The sequence below is a fragment of the Elgaria multicarinata genome, chromosome 15, assembly GCF_023053635.1.
Source record: "Elgaria multicarinata webbii isolate HBS135686 ecotype San Diego chromosome 15, rElgMul1.1.pri, whole genome shotgun sequence".
NCBI lineage: Eukaryota > Metazoa > Chordata > Lepidosauria > Squamata > Anguidae > Elgaria > Elgaria multicarinata.
Window position 1 is genome coordinate 23,068,608 of NC_086185.1, and position 23,893 is coordinate 23,092,500.

The 23,893-nt window shown below is 53.4% G+C and overlaps 1 protein-coding gene across 1 annotated transcript in view; it reads left to right on the top strand.

The window, feature by feature from the left end:
• Positions 1 to 243: 243 nt before the first annotated feature.
• The window catches only part of FRMPD3 (FERM and PDZ domain containing 3), a 49,217-nt gene continuing 25,567 nt past the window's right edge, over positions 244 to 23,893 (top strand). Inside the window, exons 1-10 of the mRNA XM_063141811.1 lie at positions 244 to 312; positions 11,082 to 11,236; positions 11,573 to 11,675; positions 12,293 to 12,338; positions 15,305 to 15,409; positions 19,436 to 19,543; positions 20,264 to 20,395; positions 21,715 to 21,834; positions 22,344 to 22,480; positions 22,633 to 22,759. Of these exons, the coding sequence (XP_062997881.1) occupies positions 11,089 to 11,236; positions 11,573 to 11,675; positions 12,293 to 12,338; positions 15,305 to 15,409; positions 19,436 to 19,543; positions 20,264 to 20,395; positions 21,715 to 21,834; positions 22,344 to 22,480; positions 22,633 to 22,759 (1,026 nt within the window). The 5' untranslated portion in view covers positions 244 to 312; positions 11,082 to 11,088. The remainder of the gene's footprint in view (positions 313 to 11,081; positions 11,237 to 11,572; positions 11,676 to 12,292; positions 12,339 to 15,304; positions 15,410 to 19,435; positions 19,544 to 20,263; positions 20,396 to 21,714; positions 21,835 to 22,343; positions 22,481 to 22,632; positions 22,760 to 23,893) is intronic.

Here is a 23,893-nt window from a genome sequence, read left to right on the forward strand (position 1 = left end):
CTGGGAGCACGGTTGGATATGGTGGGACCGCAGTGAGCTGACCAGCTCTCCTGGCGAGCAGGCAGCTGCCTGATGCGAGCAAACGAGAGCACGTGTTTCCCTGGCTCACTCCCTGTCATGGATCTGGGGCTGAGCCAGTCAGCTTCTTTAAGATTCCGATCACAGCCGGTGCTGAATTTCGAAGGCTTGAGTGCTCACAGCCTCCCTCCCTCCCTCTCTCTGCACAGACGCCGCCATCGCCCATGCCGGGCAAAAGGAGAGGAGGGGACAGGGCCGGAGGTCACCGCTCCCACCAGCCGCTGGGCACAGACAGTGAGTATCTTGCTCCCCAAAGTAGCTCCAGTAGGCTGCAGCCGTGCTTTTATTTGGGGTGGGGTCCAGATCTCCAGCAGCTTTTCCTATGAGGAAAGAGGAGAGTGGCCGCTGCCTTGGAGCCCTCCCTGCTCCCAGATCCCAGCTGTGATGTTTGGGTTGTCACACTGCAAGCTGCACAAGCAGAGAGGTGGACACACCGGAGCATCCTTCATCCCCGGCGATTGCAATCAGATTTATTAGAAAGAGACAGAATCTGGGATTGAACAAACGGATTTGTCAGCTACTTAATCCTGCAGCAAAAGCATTTAACAGAGAAAACAAAAACAGAACAAAATAATGGGGAGGAGATGAAATATTTTTTCGTGGCTTTTCCTTGCAACAGTGTTGTTCTGGGAGGGTCAGGGAGGAAGAAGCATTCTCTTTGCTGTGATTTCTGATTATTATTGGGTGGTCTATAAGTGTAATCAATCAATCAATCAATCAGTCAGTGTCTACAGCCCAGCTCTTGCATGTGCTGGCATCCCAGATTCCCCCAAAGCAAAGGAAACCACCTTCCTGCGTCTTGCAAGGAAGAAGATCCGGTTCAATGAGCTACCACATCTCCTGGTTTGTGGTCTTGCAAGTGCTGATAATCTCTGGGGCTATGTTTGGCTCTTGTGCAGTGGAAATAAATCTGGATAATGAGATCCCAAAATGACTCTCATGCCTGCATTGATGCTGTTTGGAAGTCCCAAACAGCATTGAGATGCTTGCGGTGTTTAAGGCAGACATGTACAGCGTTGTTTTTGTGCTTATTTTTTCCCCTAGCTTTTCCATACAGCACCCACAAAACTGTTTTCATTGTCATCGTCAGACATGGTCCATTCTCTAGGATTATCTCTGTTGGACATTCTGGGCTTTGGACCCTGGTTTAACATTGGGGTCAATCTCAAAGATTTTCGAGATGCTTCCATCCTTGCAGGTTGTTGATTCAGGGATGATCTCTCTTCACTATAGCTGCGTTTGGACAACACAATAGTCATAGAATCATAGAATCATAGAATAGCAGAGTTGGAAGGGGCCTGCAAGGCCCTCGAGTCCAACCCCCTGCTCAATACAGGAATCCATCCTAAAGCATCCCTGACAGATGGTTGTCCAGCTGCCTCTTGAAGGCCTCTAGTGTGGGAGTCAACAGTGGGCTAATAATTAACTCGACAGTTGTTTATCTAGGGAGCATTCCCCGCACAACATGATAATAATCACCTATAGTGTGGAGTAGGGTTAGCATTGGGTTGACTATTAGTCCACACTGAGTTGACTCACTCAACACCCCTCTCAGTCCTTCCACTAGTATCCCATCAGCCATTGCTGCCAAAAATCTATCCCGCTGGCTGAACTTGAGCAGCAGCCACCGCTTGGACCGCTCTCGCCTTGCAACTTTGGCTGATGAAATAACCCACGGTGCCCTCCACACAACATGATAACCAACGGTGGTTCAAACAGCCAACTCTGTACAGCATTGATTACTTGTGTTGGTCATTTTGTACAGCATTGGTTTAAAAAAAAAAACTCCCTCCACACAACATGATAACCCATGTTGAGTTAAATAACCAACCATTGACTATTTAAACCACCGTTGGTTATCGTGTTGTCTGAACCCAGTCTTAGCGTCTTGACAGTCCTGCAGGAGGGTGGGGAAGTGCTGAGCTTGGACCCTTCCAGAGGCTTCTGAGATTGCAGGGGCAGCCTCAGGTTCCAGATGTCTGTCTAAGGCACTTGTGGGCCCAGCTCGGGAGCCTCCATCTAAGGGGAGGATTTTTGTGGGATCCCCACACACCGTTGTGTCTCTCTGGCAGGTTTTGCTTCCTGTGCCTCCACTTTAGCTCTGAGTCACCCCATCAGCAGGTGCAATTAGGCTTGAGAGGAGTATTAAGCCTTTTAGGCAGACTGGGATCTTGGAATAATTTCCCTCTGATCCCCAAGATCAGCGCAAGGCTTCTGTGCAGCATGGAGCAGAGTGAACCAAAGCTTTAAGCAAACCACAATCACAGCTGAATCCAAGAAGCAACGCAGAGGGCCCGGAGGTAGGAAGGGGCTTGCGTTTATGGGGAAAGACTGGGCTGGAGAAAATGCAAACGCATGCCAATCAACTCGACACCCCTTTCCTCCTGGGGCGAGAGGGATTCAAGCAGGTGGCAGTTGGAGGTGTGCTGGTGTCCTTGCACCCAGCATGTCCTCATCCAAGGAACCTGGAGCCCAGCCTGTGCACCTGTGGAGGACCATAGCGTGCTGATGTCTCTGTCAGTAGCAGCGTGCACGCTGTCTGTGATTGGCTACCTAGCCTGATTGCAGGCCAGACCTGGTCAGTCGTAGTATGTGCATTTGCAAACAGCTGCAGTGCTATTGCTTCCCCTGTCCCCTCTGGTATGGCAGAGGCTGACCCAGGGGCAGAGAAGCTGCAGGCTAGAGCGGAGGGTTTGCTACAGAGAAGGGAATCCTTGCTGGACAGGCCTTCACACCACAGCAGAGGGTGCTCGCAGCTGGCAAGTTGGCCAACGGCACCAGCAGAGGGTGAGGAGCAGCTGCCTGCCATGCAGAACAAACGCCTTGGCAAGACGGCCAGGCCTGGGCTGGGTTCCAGGCCTGTGGCCGTTGCTGGGCTGTCGCCCGCCACTGCTGGAACTTAAAGGGGGCATTGACATGAGTGTGATGCTGTGGCACAGCAGGCGTGGCTCACAGCCAGTGCTGGCGCTGAGGCGTGGGCGTGATGGTGAGGCTCTCCAACCACCAAGAGATGCAGCCATCCCACTCACCCACCCACCCAGAAGGTTCTGGGAGGAACAAGACTAATGCAGCACATGTCTGTCCTGGGCTACTGTGGGTGGTGAAGGCATTACAGGGTAGGTGCATGTCAGAGCCCAGCTGGAATGGCGCTGGTCTCCTTGTACAGCTGTGGTGCCACCCATCTGGGTGCTTGCCGCTTGCAAACTGGCCAGGTTGGGGGACGCTCACTTTGACTCCTCCTACACCTGAACATTACTGCCTTCTAGTCGGGTGCCATTTAGAACCTGACTTGGCAGAGCACTTTGGGGCTGGTGGGAGCCATTCCCCACATTTAGTGACTTTTAAATCACCCCCAAAGAAAGCCTCGTGTGGCACAGAGTGGGAAGCGGCAGTTACTGCAGCCAAAACTCTCCCCACGGCCTGAGTTCGATCCCAGCGGAAGCTGGTTCTCAGGCAGCCGGCTCAGGTCGACTCAGCCTTCCATCCTCCCGAGGTCGGTAAAATGAGTACCCAGTTAGCTGGAGGAAAGGGAACCGCGACTGGGGAAGGCAACAGCAAACCACCCCGCTACAAAGTCTGCCAAGAAAACGTCAGCGAAAGCAGGCCTCCCTCTAGGAGTCAGCAATGACTCAAGTGCTTGCAGAGAGGTTCCTTTCCTTTTCCAAAGAAAGCACCCAGGGCAGCGACAAGGTGCCTAAGGTCTCGTGCCACCAGCACACACAGAGAGCCGCAGTGGAGGGTGCAGCACTGCTTCTTTTTCCATTCCAGAGTGTGGCTGTGCCTTCCTTACCAGTGCCTGGACACCCACATCAGCAGCGTTGAAGAGGAGCCATGGGGCAGGTCTGCAGCTCAGGCACAGGCCCATCAATGGCCCTTGGACTGTTGTGACCCACTTGGCCTGAAAGAAATAGCCCCCACCCCAACAGTGGTTTCATAGGTGGCCCATGGAAACCCTGCCTCCCAGGATGCCATCTCCAGGCAGATGTGCGCTGTACAGGGACAAAGGAAGCTGATGGAGACATTTGCTTAAAAAACAACATTTTGGGGGTTGGGTGGCCCCCCTGCCTCTCTCTCGCAAGGCCTGTCAATGACCAAGCCATCGAAGGAGGAGGGTGGGAGCACATTGACAGGCAGCCCCCATCACTCTCCTCAATTGGGGCCACCCTCCCTGCAAATGTTATCCAAACCCTCCTCCTCCTACGTCCAAGTCACAAATAAGGTCAGGGAAACCAGTAGGGAGGAAAGGACAGCCTCAGACCTTGGAGTGGATGACGCATTCCAAGTCCTGGCTGGCTGTGGGACGGTTGGTGCTCATTTCAGGGCACACCAGAGATGATGAATGGGCTACCCACTGGGGCACAAGAGGGGTGTTGTTATTTTTAAACGCAAACGAACGCATTGGTTTCAGCTCATCCGTGTTCTTTGCTGTGCTTATCTGGCTGTCCCTGCAAAGTTAATGGTAGGAAGCAACATCTATCAAAGTAGAATCAACGAATCATAGAATAGCAGAGTTGGAAGGGGCCTACAAGGCCATCGAGTCCAACCCCCTGCTCCATGCAGGAATCCATCCTAAAGCATCCCTGACAGATGGTTGTCCTCTTGAATGCCTCTTGAAGGCCTCTAATGTGGGAGAGCCCACAACCTCCCTAGGTAACTGGTTCCATTGTCGTACTGCTCTAACACTCAGGACTTTTTCCTGATGTCCAGCCGGAAACTGTCTTCCTGTAATTTCAGGCCGTTATTCCGTGTCCTGCACTCTGGGAGGATCGAGAAGAGATCCTGGCCCTCCTCTGTGTGACAACCTTTTAAGTATTTGAAGAGTATTTGAAGGCTTTTTTCTCCTGCCACTGGTCAGCTGGCCTTGATTTCCCCATCCCAGCCCACCTTTCTTCCGCAGCAGCAGCAGAAGCAGCCATCCTTTCCAGTCGGCACAGCCCTTGGCCACGCTGCCTGCGGCTGGCCGAGTTGCCGTCTGACACAACCGCAGGGCCCCAGCCAGGTTAGGAAGGTGGATTTAGGAACAAGGGGATCTACCCAGGGCGGCTTTCTATTTTTATGTGTTTGGGTACTTCAAACATTTCAAAATTCTCAGGTGTGTTACCATCGCTAATAAAAGCACAGTAAAAAGCAGGCTCTTTTGTTTGTTTTGGCCAGAGCAGCTGCTGGTGCATTCGCTGCCTCTTGGAGCCTTCGTGGTGCTTGTTCCCCCCCCCACCTCTGTGCTCCAGGCACGTGATTGAATTGCCATTCTCATCCATTCTCCCCTTGCCAATGTGGCTTGTCCTTCAATCTACCTCAACCCACATGTATAAATAGATACCCAGTAGCCTCTGAAGAGGAAGGACTCTGCACATCAGAGCTTGGGACACTGCAAACAAATCAACTTCTTGGGTGACTGCAGGCTCTCTGGCTGTTTGCATGAAGTGACGTTGCTGTCAGGGGGGCACGGCAGACTTTGAGCAAGGGCCGTGGCTCAGGGCTAGTGCTCCTGCTTTGCGTGCAGAAGGGCCCAAGTTTAGTCTCTAACAGGTATCTCCGGGCAGACCTGGAGGAAGACCCTAGAGGGAGAGTGTAGATATAGCCCTGTACTAGCAGGAGCAGTGCTCCAGCCCAGTGCAAGGCAGCTTCGTATGCATGTCCCTGTGGACGTCCAGGACACCCCCCACCCACCCCCACTGGGAAGGGAATCTTGGCTACACTCACATGGCAGGGCCAAGGGTGTTTGCACACGTTTGCATCACGTGAGGTACTGGTTCCCCTCTATTCGGCCCTGGTTAGGCCTCATCTAGAGAATTGCGTCCAGTTCTGGGCTCCACAATTCAAGAAGGACGCAGACAAGCTGGAGCGCGTTCAGTGGAGGGCAACCAGGATGATCAGGGGTCTGGAAACAAAGCCCTATGAAGAGAGACTGAAAGAACTGGGCGTGTTTAGCCTGGAGAAGAGAAGATTGAGGGGAGACATGAGAGCACTCTTCAAATACTTAAAAGGTTGTCACACAGAGGAGGGCCAGGATCTCTTCTCGATCCTCCCAGAGTGCAGGACACGGAATAACGGGCTCAAGTTAAAGGAAGCCAGATTCCAGCTGGACATCAGGAAAAACTTCCTGACTGTTAGAGCAGTGCGACAATGGAATCAGTTGCCTGGTGAGGTTGTGGGCTCTCCCACACTAGAGGCCTTCAAGAGGCAGCTGGACAACCATCTGTCAGGGATGCTTTAGGGTGGATTCCTGCATTGAGCAGGGGGTTGGACTCGATGGCCTTGTAGGCACCTTCCAACTCTGCTATTCTATGATTCTATGATTCTATGGAATGCTTTCCACCATGGCTCCTCCCGGTGAGGTGGTGGCTTTACCAAGGGAGAGGAGGGGAGGCATCCCAAGACCCAGCAGGTACAGGAGAATGGCTTGTATCAGACCACAACTGTGCAAACCTCAGTGGTACTGCCAAAGCAAAATAGTAGAGTTTGTACTTCGCTTCTTGCCAGATCTAGGGATGTAAAATGAGCCAGCCTGCCCCCTTTCCTTCAATGCTACCGGTTAGACATTTCTATGGGGAGATGCCAAAATGCTTTTGTTGGGCCTCTCACCAGTCCTGTGATGTGGATTGGAACCTCTTGGGTGCCTCTCCTGCTGGTTTGTTCTCTGGTGGGTCTGGACTCCGATATTCTTTGAGCACAGTTAATGTAATAACCAAGGGTGCTGCCAGATGAAGCTTTTATCATGCGATCGCACTGCCTCATTCATGGAATTTTATAGGAGATCCAGACGGTGTCATCTTCCACTTGTAGCCCTGCCATGTTTTCCTGCCACTTCTCTTGTCTTTTTTCTTACCATCCAAATAATAATTTTAAAAAAAAACCTGTAATGGAGGAAAAGAGGTCAAAACTGCCCAAGGCCTTTTGACTGGAAAGACCCAAAGACTCCAGGAAGAGGAGGAAATCGAGGCTGACGTTTGCCATGTCTGTCCAGCCCTGTTCCCCAGCTACAGAGACATTTGATTTGCATAGGGCGCTAATGAGATGCACTAATTATGCGAGCCAGGCACAATAAATTAACCTGTGTCATTTGCATGGTTTACGTCTGGTGTTCCATCCCCAGGAGGGAGAGGCAAAGGAGGTTTTGCCAATCCGCGTCTGCTTGCAGGATTGGGGGAGTCCAGCCCAGCTTTCCTGCACAAGCAGCTGGCAGGGGGTGGGCAGCGCAGGTGACCCTGCCCAGGGAAAGGCCCAAATGCCTGGCTTATCTCCTGTGGCAGCTTCTTGAGACAGGCAAGAAGGAGACAGGGAAGAAAAGCATGTGATATTTTTCTCCCCCAGATAGGCACTGTAGGCTAGCATGAAAATGAAGCAGACTTCGTAAGCTCTGAGACAAAGAGTTAGAAGGAAATGTGCACCGCTCCAGAACACGGGGTCAAGGGAAACCACCCGCGGCCAGTCGTCTTGTGGCAGAGAAACCGGCAGGAGGGATGTCTGTTGCCTTATACATCATCAGTCCATCTCACGCAGCATGATCTCCCCTCCACCTAACGTGGCTCTCTGGACGCAAAGGCAGAGCCACAACAATGAGTTTGAGGCTTGGCCTAGAAAAAGGTGGCACCTTCCTCCCTGGCCCGGAGTGATGCTACGACGTGGTGGCGGCGACAAGTTCTGTTGTGATGCCCTGAGGAAGAAGATCCCTCCTCCCTGTCCCCCAGTCCCACTCCCACTTTCTGAACTTTCCTTTTGTTAAAAAATAAAATTTTATTTTATTTATTTATTTATGGCATTTGTATACCGCCCCATAGCCGAAGCTCTCTGGGCGGTTCACATGCTGGTATTTTAAAGGTTGACGCCTTTAATAGCTGGGCATTCTCCCCTAGGCAAATTGCATAGAAGCTGCCCAGGTGACCCTCCTTCTCCCAGGTGACTTTGCCCTGCCATCAACCTCTGCATTAGCTGGCTGTTGTTGCTTTTGAGTTCCTGTTATTCTTTGGAAGCTGTCCTGGGGTGAACATCTGCCTGTTTCAGCCTTCCCCAACCTGGCACCTTCTTGATGTGTTGGACTACAACTCCCAGAATCCCCCAGCCAGCTATGCTGGCTGGGGGATTCTGGGAGTTATAGTCCAACACATCAAGAAGGCAGCAGGTTGGAGAAGGCTACTCTACATTAATAAAAAGGGAGACCCTAAGGAGGAGTAGCAGGGAGAGGGCCTTTCTCCCGACAGTTTCGCTTCCCCCTCTACCTCTTACATGGTGCTGGAATCCTGTACGGCTGGAGCTGGGTCAGGTCCTGAAGAAGCCATGTTAGGGAATTTCTTCCCTAAGCAGAGGGAGGCAACGAGAGCCAGGCGTGTCCAAATGCAAAAACTTTATTCAAACTACACGTGTAGGAGAGAAACACTCACCCTCAGCGAACCGAAGGCAGGATTCTCTACCCATCATCCACAAACAACACCCTTTTATAACATTCCATATCTCTCCTAATGAGCTCACGACTCCTCCCTCCTCCCATCCCTTATTGATTATAAACGTATACATTTTCCATAAACGAAACTATTCTACAGTTAAACGATATTAATAGTGTGACAACTACATCCCGTACATGTAACTTTTTGTTCTTGTTAAGTCCCACCCCCTCCAAGGGCGCACAGATGCGCCTTTGTGTCTGGGTGATATGGAAACTTGGTTCCAGGATTCAAGGCTCAGCAGCTGCATTATAGGAAACTTCAACATTTGACCATTACTGATTAAGAGCCTGGCGGTAGGTGCAGAGTTCAGGGCAACCTTGAACGACTGGCAAAGAGGCTTTTGATGACTCTTTATTAGTGAGCAGAAAGGGAGTGGGTAACGGGAAGGAAATGGGTGCTTTTGTACTTTTCTACATCAGACAAAAGGAGTTCGTGTTGGGGGTCTTCAATTTCCCTTAACAGCCATTGCTGCCGATTGCACGGAAAGATCAGAATGCATCCAAAATGAGGGTGTTCAGGGCCGGTGCCAGACTATTTTGCGCCCTAAGCAAGGTGTGCTACTTTCACACACACACACCCCAAAAATGCCAACTTTGATTTTTAAGAACATATGTTTCCTGGAAAAAATACGAAGCACAAAACTTGAAACTGCTAAATTTATTTTGAAGTGCAAGAAATACGTCATGCCAATAATAGCAAACAAATTGGAAAGGAATGTCTATGGGTCTAAAATGCATTATTTAATAGGAATATCACTTCCAAATCACCCCAACTCACACGCGCGTGCACACACACACTCAGCATCACTCACTCCAAACACACACACGCACACATGAACACATGCATTCACTCAAAGACCCCATTTACTCCATTCACCCATACATGCTCTCTCTCTTCCAGGCGCATTCCAGAAGCCCAAATGTGGAGCCGCCGCACCCCCACCTCAGCGTCCCTGGTTTTGCTTCGGCTGGGTGGGTGCGGGGCGCCATCTCACCCGTCCAGGCCCAGCTGAATCCTCGGGCTGGCCCAGCTCACAGCCAACGCGCTTGAGTGCTGCACTGCGCCTGGCGCCCCTCTTAGCTTGGCGCTCTAGGCGGCTGCCTGAGTGGCCTCTATGGTAGCACCGGCCCTGAGGGTGTTCGCCATGTACCTATTAAAGTCACCAGAGTTCTGGCAGAAAAAGAAACTGGCAACACCAGTTTGCACACAAAATTTTACTTTGGGCCTGGATGAGATCCTTATCTAAAGGTGGGGGGTGTAGGGGGATGAATGAGTGGAACAGGCCTAGCAATGCAAGAGTGCCCGTTTGTTTGCAGCAATTCAGCCTGCCCCGAGCCAGGACCAGCGCCCCCAGGGGCTAGCAGAGAGGCTCCCGGAGTCCCGATGGTGGTGAGCAGCTCTGGCTAGAGGCAGGCTGAGATATAATGTGTGGCCACTGCTCTGCCCTGCCCCCCCCCCGCCTCGCTGCCCCCCAGTCTGCTGAGAGAGTCAAGGGTTAATTTGGGCAGGACACCGTCAGCCAACTTGTCAGCGATGATCTAACGGCAGAACATTAAATCGCTCTGGAGGTGCGCGAGGCAAGCAGAGCGCAGATGGATTGTGCGGCACCTGCAAGGCAAAGCCTAAAAATTCAGCATCTCCCTCCGGGATGATCTGCTCTGCAGAGGAAGAGGAAATCTTCCTGCTTGAAACGGGCCCCTCTCCTCAGGCCAAGGGGTGCTGGCAGCCGGATCCTCCGTGTGTCACTCAAAAGGAAGCCCTGTGGAGTTCAAGGGACTTTTCCCCCTAGTTGGGCATATTCCTGGGAAGTCACATCCTCTGTAATCAGTGGGAATTACTCCTCAGGAAAGCTCTTTGGAGTGGGAATGTACAACGCCTTTTGGCAGGAGGGGGTTTCACTTGGCTGCACAAAGTGGACCCAAAACATAGCGGGGTTTAACCCTTCTCCCCCCAGCCTGAAGTACCTCGGAGGATAAATCAAACTGCAGCTTCAGGCTATGGAGACTGTTCCCCTTTGGATCTCTTCCCTTGTAGTGCTGGCCCACCCTTCCTTCCGGGCTCTGGCCCTTGTTGGAGCCTGTGGCTGACATCACTTGGGCACTCACATCCCATATTAACCCACTCCTATCATCAGCGGAGCAACAGCCTGAGTCTTTGATCCTGCAGTGACTTTGAGCAGGGCTTGCTTTTCATAGAATTATAGAAGGGGCCTATAAGGCCACTGAGTCCAACCCCCTGCTCAATGCAGGAATCCACCCTAAAGCATCCCTGACAGATGGTTGTCCAGCTGCCTCTTGAATGCCTCTAGTGTGGCAGAGCCAGCTGGACAACCATCTGTCAGGGATGCTTTATGGTGGATTCCTGCACTGAGCAGGGGGTTGGACTCGATGGCCTTGTAGGCCCCTTCCAACTCTGCTATTCTATGATTCTATGATCTGCTCCCCAGCTCCAAGAAGGGAATGAATTTGATTCTGGGAAGGCCGGAAGAAGATCAGCGCAGCAGGGCCCTTGCTCCCTAACCTGACCCAGCTCTGTTTTCTGTCTCCATGGCTTGCCCAGACATGTGATGCAGGTGGGGTTTTGGGATGATATGGAATGTGGCCAGCTGCCTTCAGATGCCCTCCGACAGGTGAAGATCCAGCGTGACCCCGTCTACGGATTTGGCTTTGTAGCTGGCAGCGAGAGGCCTGTAGTGGTTCGCTCTGTGACACCAGGTAGGCCGGGGGATGCGCTGGGCAGGTAGAGGCAGCCCGGTATCTCTGCAAGACTGGACTGGGGTGGGTGGGAAGGCATCTATAGGTGTCTTCTCCTGGGGATATTGCTGATGTCAGGGCTGGGACCCCCACGCAGGGACCAGAGAGAGCAGAAGCAAAGCGGTGGGTAGGAAGAGGCAGGAAGCACCAACGCTTACTGGGAAGGCAGCCAAACGGCATGCGCAGGGGAGGTGGGACCGGCTCACTGACAGACACATGAGGCACAAATCAAGAGCCCCCACCCCCATCCCACCCTCCCACCCCAACCCTGGGCAACAGCTGCCCTTTCTTCGACAGGTGGACCTTCTGAGGATAAACTTTTGGCAGGGGACCAGATTTTGGCTATTAACGATGAAGATGTGAGTGACGCCCCCAGAGAGAGATTCATAGAACTTGTGAGGTAAGGAAGAAGGGGAGGGAAAAGGGAGAGGATTGCGTCACGCACACAGCCCGGGCTCTGGCTAGGTTTGCACCTTTACTGCCCCAGATCCCTTCCGGTGCTGCAGAAAGTGTAGCGCTACACTCATGCGAAGCCGTGCGCCGAGGGTGAAGCTCCGAGGGACTCTGGGAGACCATATGGAAAAGAGGGCAGGGCTCCTGCAAACGTTAACTGTTGTGATGGGACTTTCACCAGGTGCTGCATGCATACGAAAGGCATCTGCTGAAATTCCCTTTTCTGTACAACTGTTAAAGTTGCAGGAGCCCTGTCCTCGTTTCCATACGGTCACCCTACCTAACATCCTTGCAAGGTAAGGGAGGTGGAAGGCCACCCTGAGAGAGAGAGAGAGAGAGAGAGAGAGAGAGAGAGAGAGAGAGAAGGCCCTAAGCTGGTCTTCAACAGTAATAGGGGAATAGAAACCAAGCTGAGCAGAGACCGTTAGTGCTGTGTGCCCCCCCACCCCCCCACGACAAACAACTTTGGGGACCTCATGGGGGCCTGACTCTGTTTCCTATGTTGCCAAGTCCCTTTGGCCATTACGGAGCCACATCGATGGGCCTTTTTCCTTCCTTCCACAGAGGTGCCAAGGAAGCAGTCATCCTGACTGTGCTACAGACCCATCAGGTGAGAACCGAGACTTCGTGGGTGACAGGTGGGGGTGGGGTGGGACTCTCTGTGGCTGTCAGGCGCCACACCAGGTTTGAGGGTTCAGACCTTTTCGTTGCCGCTGCTCATCACCCTGTCCCGTCTGCTGTCATTTCTTGCGTCTCCCCTGATTGCCTTTGTGTTTCTTTGTTCCCTGAAGGCTTTCCCTTCTCCAGGACTGGAATAGGCAGGCAGCTTCCAAAAAAAACCCAAGGAAAAATAGAAATAATGAAGCCAAACTTTTACAGCGGGGGCAAAACACCTTTTTGCTATCAAAGGACACATTCCCTTGAGGATATTCTGTTGTGGTCCGGATGTCAGTGGTGATTAAGCCTGATTTCCCCCACCCACCCCTCTCTCACACACACACACACATTCTCTCCCCCCCCACTTTTGCTTCTAGAGGGCTTTCGAAACAAGGCCAAAGTCTGCAGGTCGGCTACCCATTTTAGAGCAAGCTAAAAAATGGACTGGATCCCAGAGTGAGCATTGCGCCTCCTGTCTCACTGACGGGGGCACAGGCGGTGTCTGCTAAGAGCCCATGGGGAAGTGTAGCACTGCTGGAAGGCACATGGACTTGTCTTCCGCCCCGGCCAGAAAGCCCTGAGGTCCCATTCCATTCCGTAGGACAAGGGGGGGTGGCCATTCTCCCTGGCCACCTTTCAACAGTCTGGTGATGTTGCTTGTTTTCTGCTCTGCTAATTAATTGCACGTGGGGGAGGGGGAAGTTCCCCCTCCCACTGTGCTGCAGTTAAGTCTTTAGTTGATTGATCTGCCCATTAAACATTTATTTATTTATTTATTACATTTCTATACCGCCCAATAGCCGGAGCTCTCTGGGCAGTTCACAAAAATTAAAATCATTCAAAGTATAAAACAACAGTAGAAAACCATCATATAAAATACAATATAAAAGCTCAACCAGATAAAAACAGCAGCAATGCAAAATCACAAATTTAAAACACCAAGTTAAAATTTATTTATAGACTGTTAAAATGCTGGGAGAATAAAAAGGTCTTCACCTGGCGTCTAAAAGCATATAATGTAGGTGCCAAGCGAATCTCCTTCGGGAGCTCATTCCACAGCCGGGGTGCCACAGCAGAGAAGGCCCTCCTCCTGGTAGCCACCTGCCTCACTTCCTTTGGCAGGGGCTCGTGGAGAAGGACCCCTGAGGATGACCTTAGGGTCCAGGCAGGTACATATGGGAGGAGGCGTTCCTTCAGATAACCTGTCCCCAAGCCGTTTAGGGCTTTAAATGTTAATACCAACATTGCAGCATTCCCAAAACTTGTTCCAATTGCATGTGTATTCTGAGTCCGCCCCCCCACCCCTGTGTTCCAGAGGTTGTGAGGAGTTCTCCCTGCCTCTTGGCTCTCACCACTCAATCCTACTGAGTGTGTGTGACCTTCTCCCTTGGAGCAGAAATAAAGTGGTCCAGGGGACCCCTGGATAAAAGCCTTCTTTTACAGGGGCCACCAGCAGGGTGGCAGGGGAGGTACTTTGATTTCTGCCCCTTGGCAGGAAATCTCAGCCTTGACCAGAGTCCAGAGGATGGCGTTTGGGCCTTAGCCTGAAACAGTGGTGTACAGAACGCACAGCACACACACACAGGAAAAGGGGGGACACTGTGCCAAGCCCTGCCAGGTGAGTCCAGGAGGAAGGTCTCCCTTGGAGGAGCTGGCCTGCCCCCCCTCCCGCTGGCAGCATCTGCATTCCATGCCATGCAGTCATGGAGCTGTTGCCCAGCTGTGGCAGAAGCCAGCTGAGCAAGGAAGGTGCTCCAGAGCCCAGAGTGGTGGAACAGATTGAATGGTCACGCCACCGGCAACGAAGGCAGGCTGTCATTTCTGCTTTACTGAACCTTTTGATCTTGGTGAAAGGGATCGGCGTGAGAATCCCCTTGGCTCCCTCTCCACTGCTTCATCTCCTGGAAGAGGAGGAGGAGGAGGAGGAGGAGGAGGAGGAGGAGGAGGAGTTGCTGCTAGATTCTGTTGAAGAGAGAGTGGCTCCCCTCTTCCCTGCTTGCCTTGGAGGGCAACAAAATCAGACCTCTCCCAGACCACCCCCCTCAGCATGGGAGGGGCAGGGGCCTTGGAGGAGGAAGCAGCTGCCCCCTCTCACCTCTTGGCTCAATGCCACTCTAGGGGGAGGGAGCAGCCACTCTGTAACATTTTGTGCAGAATTATGCCATTCGGTATCAGGAGCTTTTTTGGTAAGTGTCCCTAATTGTGGCTGAGGGTAGTGGAGCTTGGAACGAGGAAGGGGCAGAGGCCAGGACCCTGCTTGCAGCTTCACCCCCAACTCCCTTCCACTCTGGTTTTGTTCTTCACGCGAGAGAGGGAGTTTCCCTTCCTTGGTGGGATGGGAGGAGGAGGAGGAGGAGGAGGAGGAGGAGGAGGCTGAGTTGTGGTCGTGCTAGGACCCAGCAGGACTGGGCTTCTGCTTCCCCCTTGGGGGCCTGTGCCAACTGGGGTTTGAACTGGACTTCCACGCTCCAACCCAGCCCTCGAGCCGTGGCGCCACCCTGGCTCTTCTCGATCCCACGACCTTCCGCATACAGAGTGCCTGTTGGGCCCTGAGCAGCGGCTCCTGCCCTTCTACTCCCTTCTACTCTCTTGGGCTTCTCCCTCAAGAGGTCTGTGTGGATGGGAGGAAGCCGCTCCGTGTGTGGACAGGCGGTGCCCCTGTGATAATGGAGGCTCCTCCAGCTGTTCTGTCCTGGGGGTCAAAGGGGCAGGGGTCTTTTGTGCTTTGGCGGGAGGCATAGGCAGCTCTCACCACTCCCTTGCCTGGCCAGCTGGCTTCCCTCCCTCCTCCCTGGCTGCACATGCTCCTGCCAGATGCTGCCCCCAGCCCCAGCCCCTCGGATGCTCCCCTCGGCCCTCCTGAAGCTTTCGACCCGGCTCAGCTGTTGCTCTTGACTTGACTCTGTGCTCTCTTTCCAGTCCCCGAAGTCTGCTTTCATCAGTGCGGCTAAAAAGGCAAAGCTGCGGTCCAACCCTGTGAAGGTGCGCTTTTCAGAACAGGTCACCATTGGCGAGACCGATCCAGTGAGTTCCCTCCCCTGGGGCTTCCTTGCTGTTCCCAAAGGCCTCTCCACACTCCTGCTCAGCCCTGCAACAGCTTCTCTGTGCCAGGCCTCCAGAAGGAAGGGCTGCCCTTTCAGAATGGCTGGAGGCTGGAGACTGGGTGGCGGAATCGGAGGCAGGGAATGGCTTTTTGTTTCTCCTGGTGAGCTCAGGAGGGAGACAGCCCCCCCTCTCTTTGTGTATTGGAGGGGGGAAGATCACAAGGTCTTTTGAATTGTTAGTGAGACACAGAGTTAGTCCGCATAGGACTGTGGAAGAAGAGGGCTTGATTAGCTCAGCGGGGGACATGGGATGTAGCAACAGAATGCTCTGGTGGATTTGGCTGCTGTTAGATGGTGCAGATGGGTCAGAAAGGACTGTGAGGAATCTGAGTGAGAAGCAATCATGCTGCACCTAGGAGCCTCTTTGGAAAGGCTGTGCGTCCCCTGATTTCTCCAAAGTTCAGGGGAGGGGTGGAGGAAGTCTCTAAGCTTCATCCCAGGTACCTGTTTCCCTTGAATTATCCCCTATAGCACCAAGCTTTCACCATTGTTGTTGTTGTTGCTAGCTAAATCACACCCCAGGAGGCAGCATTCATAAGATCCTTTGCATACCAGGAAAAGGGCTTAAGGAGGGAAATGTAAAAAATCATTAAAAATCAACAGATGACCCAATCCGTTTCAAATTTGGTATGCTTAAAGCTCTCCTTAATATCTATTACTGTGCCAATTTTGATGTCTTTATCTTTAAAACTTACGCAGATCTAAGCATTTGTTTAATTTGAAGCTTAAGGGTATCAAATCCTGCTCCTGCGCCCCCAGTGGCCGCTTGGAAAACAACAAATGATTCGCTCCAAAACTAGTAGCTAAATACCTCGATTATTTTCCCTTTATAGCACAATTAAAGCAGGATGCATGGGAGTACTTCACAGTCAAAGCAGATTATAAACTGGAAAACTTTGGAGTACTTCACAATAAAAGCAGACTATAAACTGGAAAACTTCGGAGTCCTTTGCCCGCAATTCGCAGTGATTGCACAGTATAACACTGGTGTGATAAAGCTCTCTGAGCAACCGTGTTCACTGCAGGTTCACATTCTTCTGTGGTGGCTCCACAATTGGGGGCAGAAAGGATGGAGAGTTCTGGGGCGGACCCAGGGCCAGCGCCAGACTATATTGCACCCTAGGCAGGTGCGTTCTGAAGCCTCCACCCCGTCCCGTCGTGCGCGCACCCGCTCCCAGCTTTGAAGCCAGGACGCTGGGGTTGAGGGGTGGGGCAGAGGCTTCAAAGTGGCGTGCCCCAGAAGTGGCTTCCTGGTGCGCTGTTCTGAAGCCTCCGCCCCGTGCCCGCTCCTGGCTTTGAAGCTAGGACGCTGGGGTTGGGGGGCGGGGCGGAGGCTTCAAAGCAGCGTGCCTGGAAGTGGCTTGCCGGCACGCCGTTCTGAAGCCTCCTCCTCCAACCCCAGCATCCTGGCTTCAAAGCCAGGAGTGGCTTCCGGCCGGGTGCTGGCTTCGAAGCCAGGAAGCTGGGGTTGGGGGACGGCAGGGGCGGCAGCTTTGGAACAGTGCACCTGGAAGCCGCTCTAGGAGAGGAGCTTCCGGATGCGCTGTTCGGCGCCCTCGTTTGCTCAGTGCTCTAGGCCACCGCCAGAGTTGCCTCTATGGCAGCACCAGCCCTGGGCGGACCCTTGCCTGCTTCATGGATTTGCTCCCAGTGCCTGGGTAGTTTCCATCCAGAGAGAGAGGCAGGGGGGTTCCTGGGTGGCATAGACATCAAGGTTTGGATGTTTCAGCTCAGGCTCTTATGACAAGAGGTTGCTCTCTCTTTCGAATTGTTAGTGAGACACAGAGTTAGTCCGCAAAGGACTGTGGAAGAAGAGGGCTTGATTGGCTCAGCGGGGGACATGGGATGTAGCAACAGAATGCTCTGGTGCATTCTTCTTACGAGGAGCAGGAACCAGCCTCCAATGGAAGCAGAGATTCCTGAAACCCTTGTTAACGCATGGATATCAGAATGCCCTTGCAGAAACAGTTGTTTTCCTTCTGAGTGATACCAACAGTTATGTGACACATAAAGGGGCTTTGTTTGCACTGGCAGCACAAAAGATTAGGCAGAGAGAACTATTGCCATGGAGATTCAGACTGCTGAGTGGCCTTTGGCTAGTACAATAAACTTGGGATTGATTGACAAGAGGTGCAAATCCAGGGCCCAGAAACCCCACATGTGATGTCCACAAGGAACGTGGTGTCGATGGCTTAGGGCTTCCCTTTATTGGCCGTCTTGGCACACTGTGGCCTTTTAGCAACAGGCGAGAGACTTGTGGGTAAGTGAAGAGCAGGATGGGGTAACAGGATTGGGCAATGGGCAGGAAGAATGGGGGAGGCACGCAAGACCTCACGTTTCCCCTTCTAGCTTCACTTCTATATTAGTCTCCTAATTTGCAGGGATGTGGGGGCAGTTGCTTTTATTTATATTTATTTATTTATTTATTTTATTTATTATACTTATATACCGCTCCCATAGCCAGGGCTCTCTGGGCGGTTTACAGAAATTCTAAAATTGAGATAAAAACAAGAATACAAAATTTAAAACTCTGAAACACAGTACATACACACATAGAGCATTAAAAACCAATTCAAAACTAAACATGTGGGTAATTAGGATGTGCCGCCACATGCCCGGGCAAAGAGGAAAGTCTTAACCTGGCGCCGGAAAGATAGTAGTGTTGGTGCCAGGCGAGCATCATCAGGGAGATCATTCCACAGTCTGGGGGCCACCACTGAAAAGGCCCTTTCCCTCGTTGCCACACTCCGAGCCTCTCTTGGAGTAGGCACCCAGAGGTGGACCTTAGATGTTGAACGTAGTGACCGGGTATATTCACGTCGGGAGAGGCATTCCGTCAGGTATTGTGGTCCCAAGCCGTGTAAGGCTTTTAGGGTGTGCTCCGCTCCGTTACGGATCCCCGGATGCGAAGCGGAGCTGGCCAATCCGGACCTCCTAAGTCCGGTTCCGAAGCGGATCGGGGGAGGTCTGGATCGGCCCAAAGCGGTCCGGAAGCGATTCGGACCATTCCAAAGCTTTGGAGCCAGGTAAGTGGGGAGGGGGTGCACAGCCCCAGTTGCTTTCCTGCCCTCCGCGGCAGTTCAGAAGAGATCCAGCTGAGCCAAATGCTCACCTTGGCCCGTTGGAAGGCATCTGCTCTGCAAGAGCTCCGCCCCCTTCTTGTAAGAACCCCCAGCTGAGAGGGGGTGCGGGTGGCCATCGAAAGCAGCCACCTACCTTGGGCTCTGGTTTCTCGCTTTGCCAGTCTCCCTCAAGCCCCTCCCAGGCCTTGTCATCGTCTTCCTTTCTATACACACATCGGGAGTGGGGGGTGGGGGAGGGGGCAACCGTCTCCCTCCTGAGCTCATCCAGAGGAACAAAAAGCCATTCCCTGCCTCTAATCCGCCACCCAGTCTAGGCTGTGCTTTTTGGGGCCCAGAAGGTGCCAGCTGAGGTGAGGGGGGCAGAAGCTTTGCCCAACGTGCTTCTCACCTCAAGCGGCTCTCACAGGGAACGGGGGCTGTTAGCCTGCGAGGGCGATCCGTCCCAACAGCGTTATTTGTTCCGAATTGCAGAAAGATCTTATTAAGCAGCGCAAGCCAAAGTGATTCATGTGGCGCTTCTAGCGGGGCCTATTTTTAAACAAAATCAGTTCAAGCGATTATCTGATTGAAAGGCTGCCTGTGCAATAAAGTGCCTCCTTTGCAAAAAAAAACCCACCCCGTCGCTCGCCAGCACAGGGTTTGCTGAAGCCTTGAACCCGAAACCCTCTGCGCCCTCCCCCAGGCGCCTGGTTTCCTCGGGCACAAGCCGACTGACCAGCCCTCTCTCTTTCCTCTTTCTGTGCCCCCTGGTTTGCCTCTCCTGCCTCCCCTCTTTCCCCAAACCACACCCCTCTTGGCCATGTTGGTGCTTCCGCTGCCCCTGGACCGGTGGGGCGGCCGTCCCTGCTCGGCTCGTTTCCCAGGACATGCTGAAAAAGGAAGCGCTGCTCCTCATTCCGAACGTGCTGAAGGTTTTCCTCGAGAATGGGCAGATCAAGTCTTTCACCTTCGATGGCCGAACCACTGTCAAGGTAGGGGGCTGCTGGGACAGGGAGGCAGGCAGGCAGGCAGGCAGGCAGGCAGGCAGGCAGGCAGGCAGGCAGGGGTCTCTAGCCAGGCCTCCTGCTGGCCAGGATACCTGGCCCTGACCAGCAAGTTCTGACTCTGCCCCTTATAACCCCCTGGAGGTTCTAGCTGGGGCAATCATGGAGCTTCCTCCCCTCCCCTCCCCTCCGTTTTTTGACCCAAAGCTTGCACCTGCTTCCACTTCCTGGGTGCTTTTTTCCTGGCCAAGCGGCTGGGCCACCATTAAATTAAACAGGACTGGACTGGTCCTTCAGAGAGATCCGTTTCCTTTCCCGCATCATTTATTAAGGCACATGTGCTGCCCTTCTCCCATGGGTGAACAACAGGTCCTTAGGACAAAAGAGGAACACCAGGAAGGCAACGGCTCGCTCTCCCAGGGCCCTGGAGCGTTGCCGTCTGCTCCTCCTCCCTCCAGCTTCGGAGAGGTGCTGTGTGCTTCCTAAGCCTGCATGTCTGAACAACTGTCCCTGGGAAATCCTCTTCCCAAGCCCTGCTGCCTCCACCCCCTGGCTGTTGAGTGTACTCCTAGGGGCGTGCCTGTCCCCTCAGTCCCCCAGGGAAAGAATGAGAGGGCAGCTGTGATCCCCCTGTCACAAGGGATGTCCCGGCACCCTGGGCCTCTCCAGCCCACAATCTCTCTCTCTCTCTCTCTTCCCCCTTGCCAGGATGTGATGATGACGCTGCAGGACCGGCTGTCCCTCAGGCACATTGAGCACTTTTCCCTGGTCTTGGAGTACTCCAGCCCTGAGCAGAGCCATAAGTTCCTCCTCCTGCAAGACAAGCAGCCCCTGGCCCATGTAAGCCAAAGCCTTGATGGCCATTCTCACTCTCTCTTTCCCTGAGGCAAAGCTAAGGATACAGCAGGGCTACCAGATTAAACTGGCCTGAAGCTGGCCTGGGACTGATTTCATACTTAACGGCTTTCTAGCTTGAGAGTCACAGAATCATAGAATGATTGGAAGGGGCCTACAAGGCCATCGAGTCCAACCCCCCGCTCAGTGCAGGGATCCACCTTAAAGCATCCTTGACAGATGGCTGTCCAGCTGCCTCTTGAGGGCCTCTAGTGTGGGAGAGCCGCTTCAAAGAAATGCAGTGCCCCCAAACATCTTTGCTGAAAGAGAGAGAGAGAGAGAGAGCGACAAGGCTGTGAAACAGGCTCAAGACTGATTTGATTGACAACACCAGCCCTGGCTTCAGCTGCTGGGCGAATCGGAAGGGTCGGCAACTGAAGGCCATTTGGTGGCACAACTCTTGGCCCTTTGCTCCTCTGGCGAGAGCTAGCCGGACACCAGCCCAAGAATTTGACAGCAAAGCCAGCAAAGTCCGCCAGGCACAGACTGTCTAGCTCAGGCAGTGCTACTGACACAGGAAGAGTCAGCGATGGGGCGATGGGGGGGGGGGCTGTTTACTACGAATAATCTCCCTACGGCAGAGCAAGGAATATGAGGGGGCCTTGGGGTGTAGCCTGGGCATCCGTGTGAGGGTTCTAGGACGGCATGAGCTATATGGCTAGTTCCCCATCCCCCAAAACACACATTGAGTTTTGCCTTGACAATCCAGCGGAACAGGAGTGGATTCAATGCATGATGGCCTCCACGGGGCACGCTTGGGCAAGCGTCGGAAAGGTAGCCTGCCTGAACAGTCCTGTCATGCACTGGATACCTTCTGATGGACGAGTTGCAAGAATCAAGGCACAGCCGGGCTTGGAGGGGCCGGTTCTGCCTTCAAGGCCTTGAGAGGCAGGAAGAGGAGGCAGAGCTGAGCAAAGCAAATGAGCTGAGAAAGGCCCATCAGCAGGTGCGTCAGCTATGAAGAGCAGAGAGCACGTCCTCACAGGAGCCTCTGGATGGGAGAGGCACACCCATCCCATGCATGCAGCTGCCAGGCCTTTGGAGGAAGGATGGCAATAAGGAACGGACTTTTTTAAAAAGACCCACTGTCTGAATGCCTGGTGCTGTAATTGACTGGCTCCCCAATGTCCCCCACATCAGCCACCCCCCTCCAGAGTGATGTCTGTTAAGATGGATCCTTGTTCTGATCTGACATGAACCTAGAGAACATGGCTCCAAAATCCACCTGGCCCAGCCTTGCCTCACTTACTCCTGTTTCTCTCCAGGTGGTGCAAAGGACGCATTACCAGGGCATGCGCTGCCTGTTCCGGGTCAGCTTCTTTCCCAAAGACCCTGTGGAGCTGTTGCGGCGGGATCCAGCAGCTTTTGAGTACCTGTACATCCAGGTAAGGGGAGCCAGGGGTCCCAAAGATGGATGACTGGCCAGTCCAGCCTAAGACACCCCTCTCGGGTTACTCCTGTCCTTGGGCTGCAGCCATTTCCCACTCACCTTTCCTTGGATGGGAGGGGAGGGGAATTTATTGGTTCGGCCATACCCTGGAGTGAAGCGGTACACAGGTCTCCATCAGCATGAACTTCTTCGCCTGGTGCAGCAGCATGTCAGCGCTGGCAAAGCTGGGCTCGATCCGTGCTCCCCGTTCACCTCAGCCCGCGACTGCCGAGGAGTTTGGGCTTGCAATGAAGATGTCAAGCAGAATGGCGTTTGGCGGCAATTTCGACAGCAACAGATGGCAGTCTGAGAAATCAGACAGGCGCTCAGCTGGTGCCTGCAGAGCTCTGGGCTTGGGCGGAGGCCTTCCCACAGCCACACAGCCCAGAATTGGGGGCGGCGGGCTCCTGGGCACAACCAGCTCTTGAGGGTCCTGTTCTGAGCAGCTTCCCCTTTCCCCACCAGAGCCGCAATGACGTGATCCGAGAGCGATTCGGAATGGAGCCCAAGCCGGAGATGCTGCTAGGCCTGACTGCCCTGCACATTTACATCACCGTCTCTGCCACACGGCCAAGCCAGAAAGTGTCCCTCAAAAATGTTGAGTGAGTGCTGCCATTGCTGCCACCTCCAGCTGAGCTCCTCTGAGATCTTCCCTCCATCCCTTCTCAGAGACCGTCTCATGCAGCCGGAAGGACGGGGAGGTGTTCTGTCTGCTCCCCCTTTATCGGCTGTCTTGCTCCCTTCTCTCTCGCAGGAAGGAATGGGGTCTGGAGCCCTTTCTGCCTCCGTCACTGTTGCAGGGCATCAAAGACAAGAGCCTGCGGAAGTCTCTCTCCCAACAGTTGAAGGCCCACCAGAACCAGCCTCCATGTGGCACCAAGGCAAGGAGGTTGGGTGGGGCAGGGCAGGGAGGTCCAGGGGAGCTGAGTCACCCTCTGCTCAGGAATAGATGTTGACCCTCCTCCCAGTGAGAGGCATGAATCTCTCCCCAGATGTGGCAGCCAGAGCACGAATCCCTCCCCAGATGTGGCTGCCAGAGCATGAATCCCTCCCCAGATGTGGCTGCCAGAGCACGAATCCCTCCCAGTGTGAGGCATGAATCCCTCCCCAGATGTGGCTGCCAGAGCATGAATCCCTCCCAGTGAGAGGCATAGATCTCTCCCCAGATGTGGCTGCCAGAGCATAAATCCCTCCCAGATGTGGCTGCCAGAGCATGAATCCCTCCCAGTGAGAGGCATAAATCCTTCCCCAGATGTGGATGCCAGAGCATGAATCCCTCCCCAAATGTGGCTGCCAGAGCATGAATCCCTCCCCAGATGTGGTGGCCAGAACATGAATCCCTCCCCAGATGTGGCTGCCAGAGCACGAATCCCTCCCAGTGAGAGGCATAGATCCCTCCCCAGATGTGGCTGCCAGAGCATAAATCCCTCCCAGATGTGGCTGCCAGAACATGAATCCCTCCCCAGATGTGGCTGCCAGAGCATGAATCCCTCCCCAGATGTGGCTGCCAGAGCATAAATCTCTTCCATATGTGGCTGCCAGAGCATGAATCCCTCCCAGTGAGAGGCATGAATCCCTCCCCAGATGTGGCTGCCAGAGCACGAATCCCTCCCCAGATGTGGCTGCCAGAGCACAAATCCCTCCCCAGATGTGGCTGCCAGAGCAGCGGGGAGAGATGTTTTGACCCCAAATTTTGCTAGAATGATTCATCCCGCTGACACAGGGCTTTGCCTTCCACAAATTGCAAGGACATACTTCCTTCCATGAAACTGTTCACAAAGGAAGTTTTCCTTTTCCCACCTGCCTGTCTGTGGCAGCAATCTCGTCTGTTTCCCTTCCTCTGTGGACCACAGAGTATCCCTTGAAAGAATGAGGCCAGAGTAAGTGATCAAAAGGCACCTGAAAGAGCCTGGGTTTAATCCATCATAGCTTAAATTTATAGGTACAACCCAAGATCTCTTGTAACCAGAATAAGTTGAAAAAAATAAATATTACAACATCAAAGTCTGGGTGCT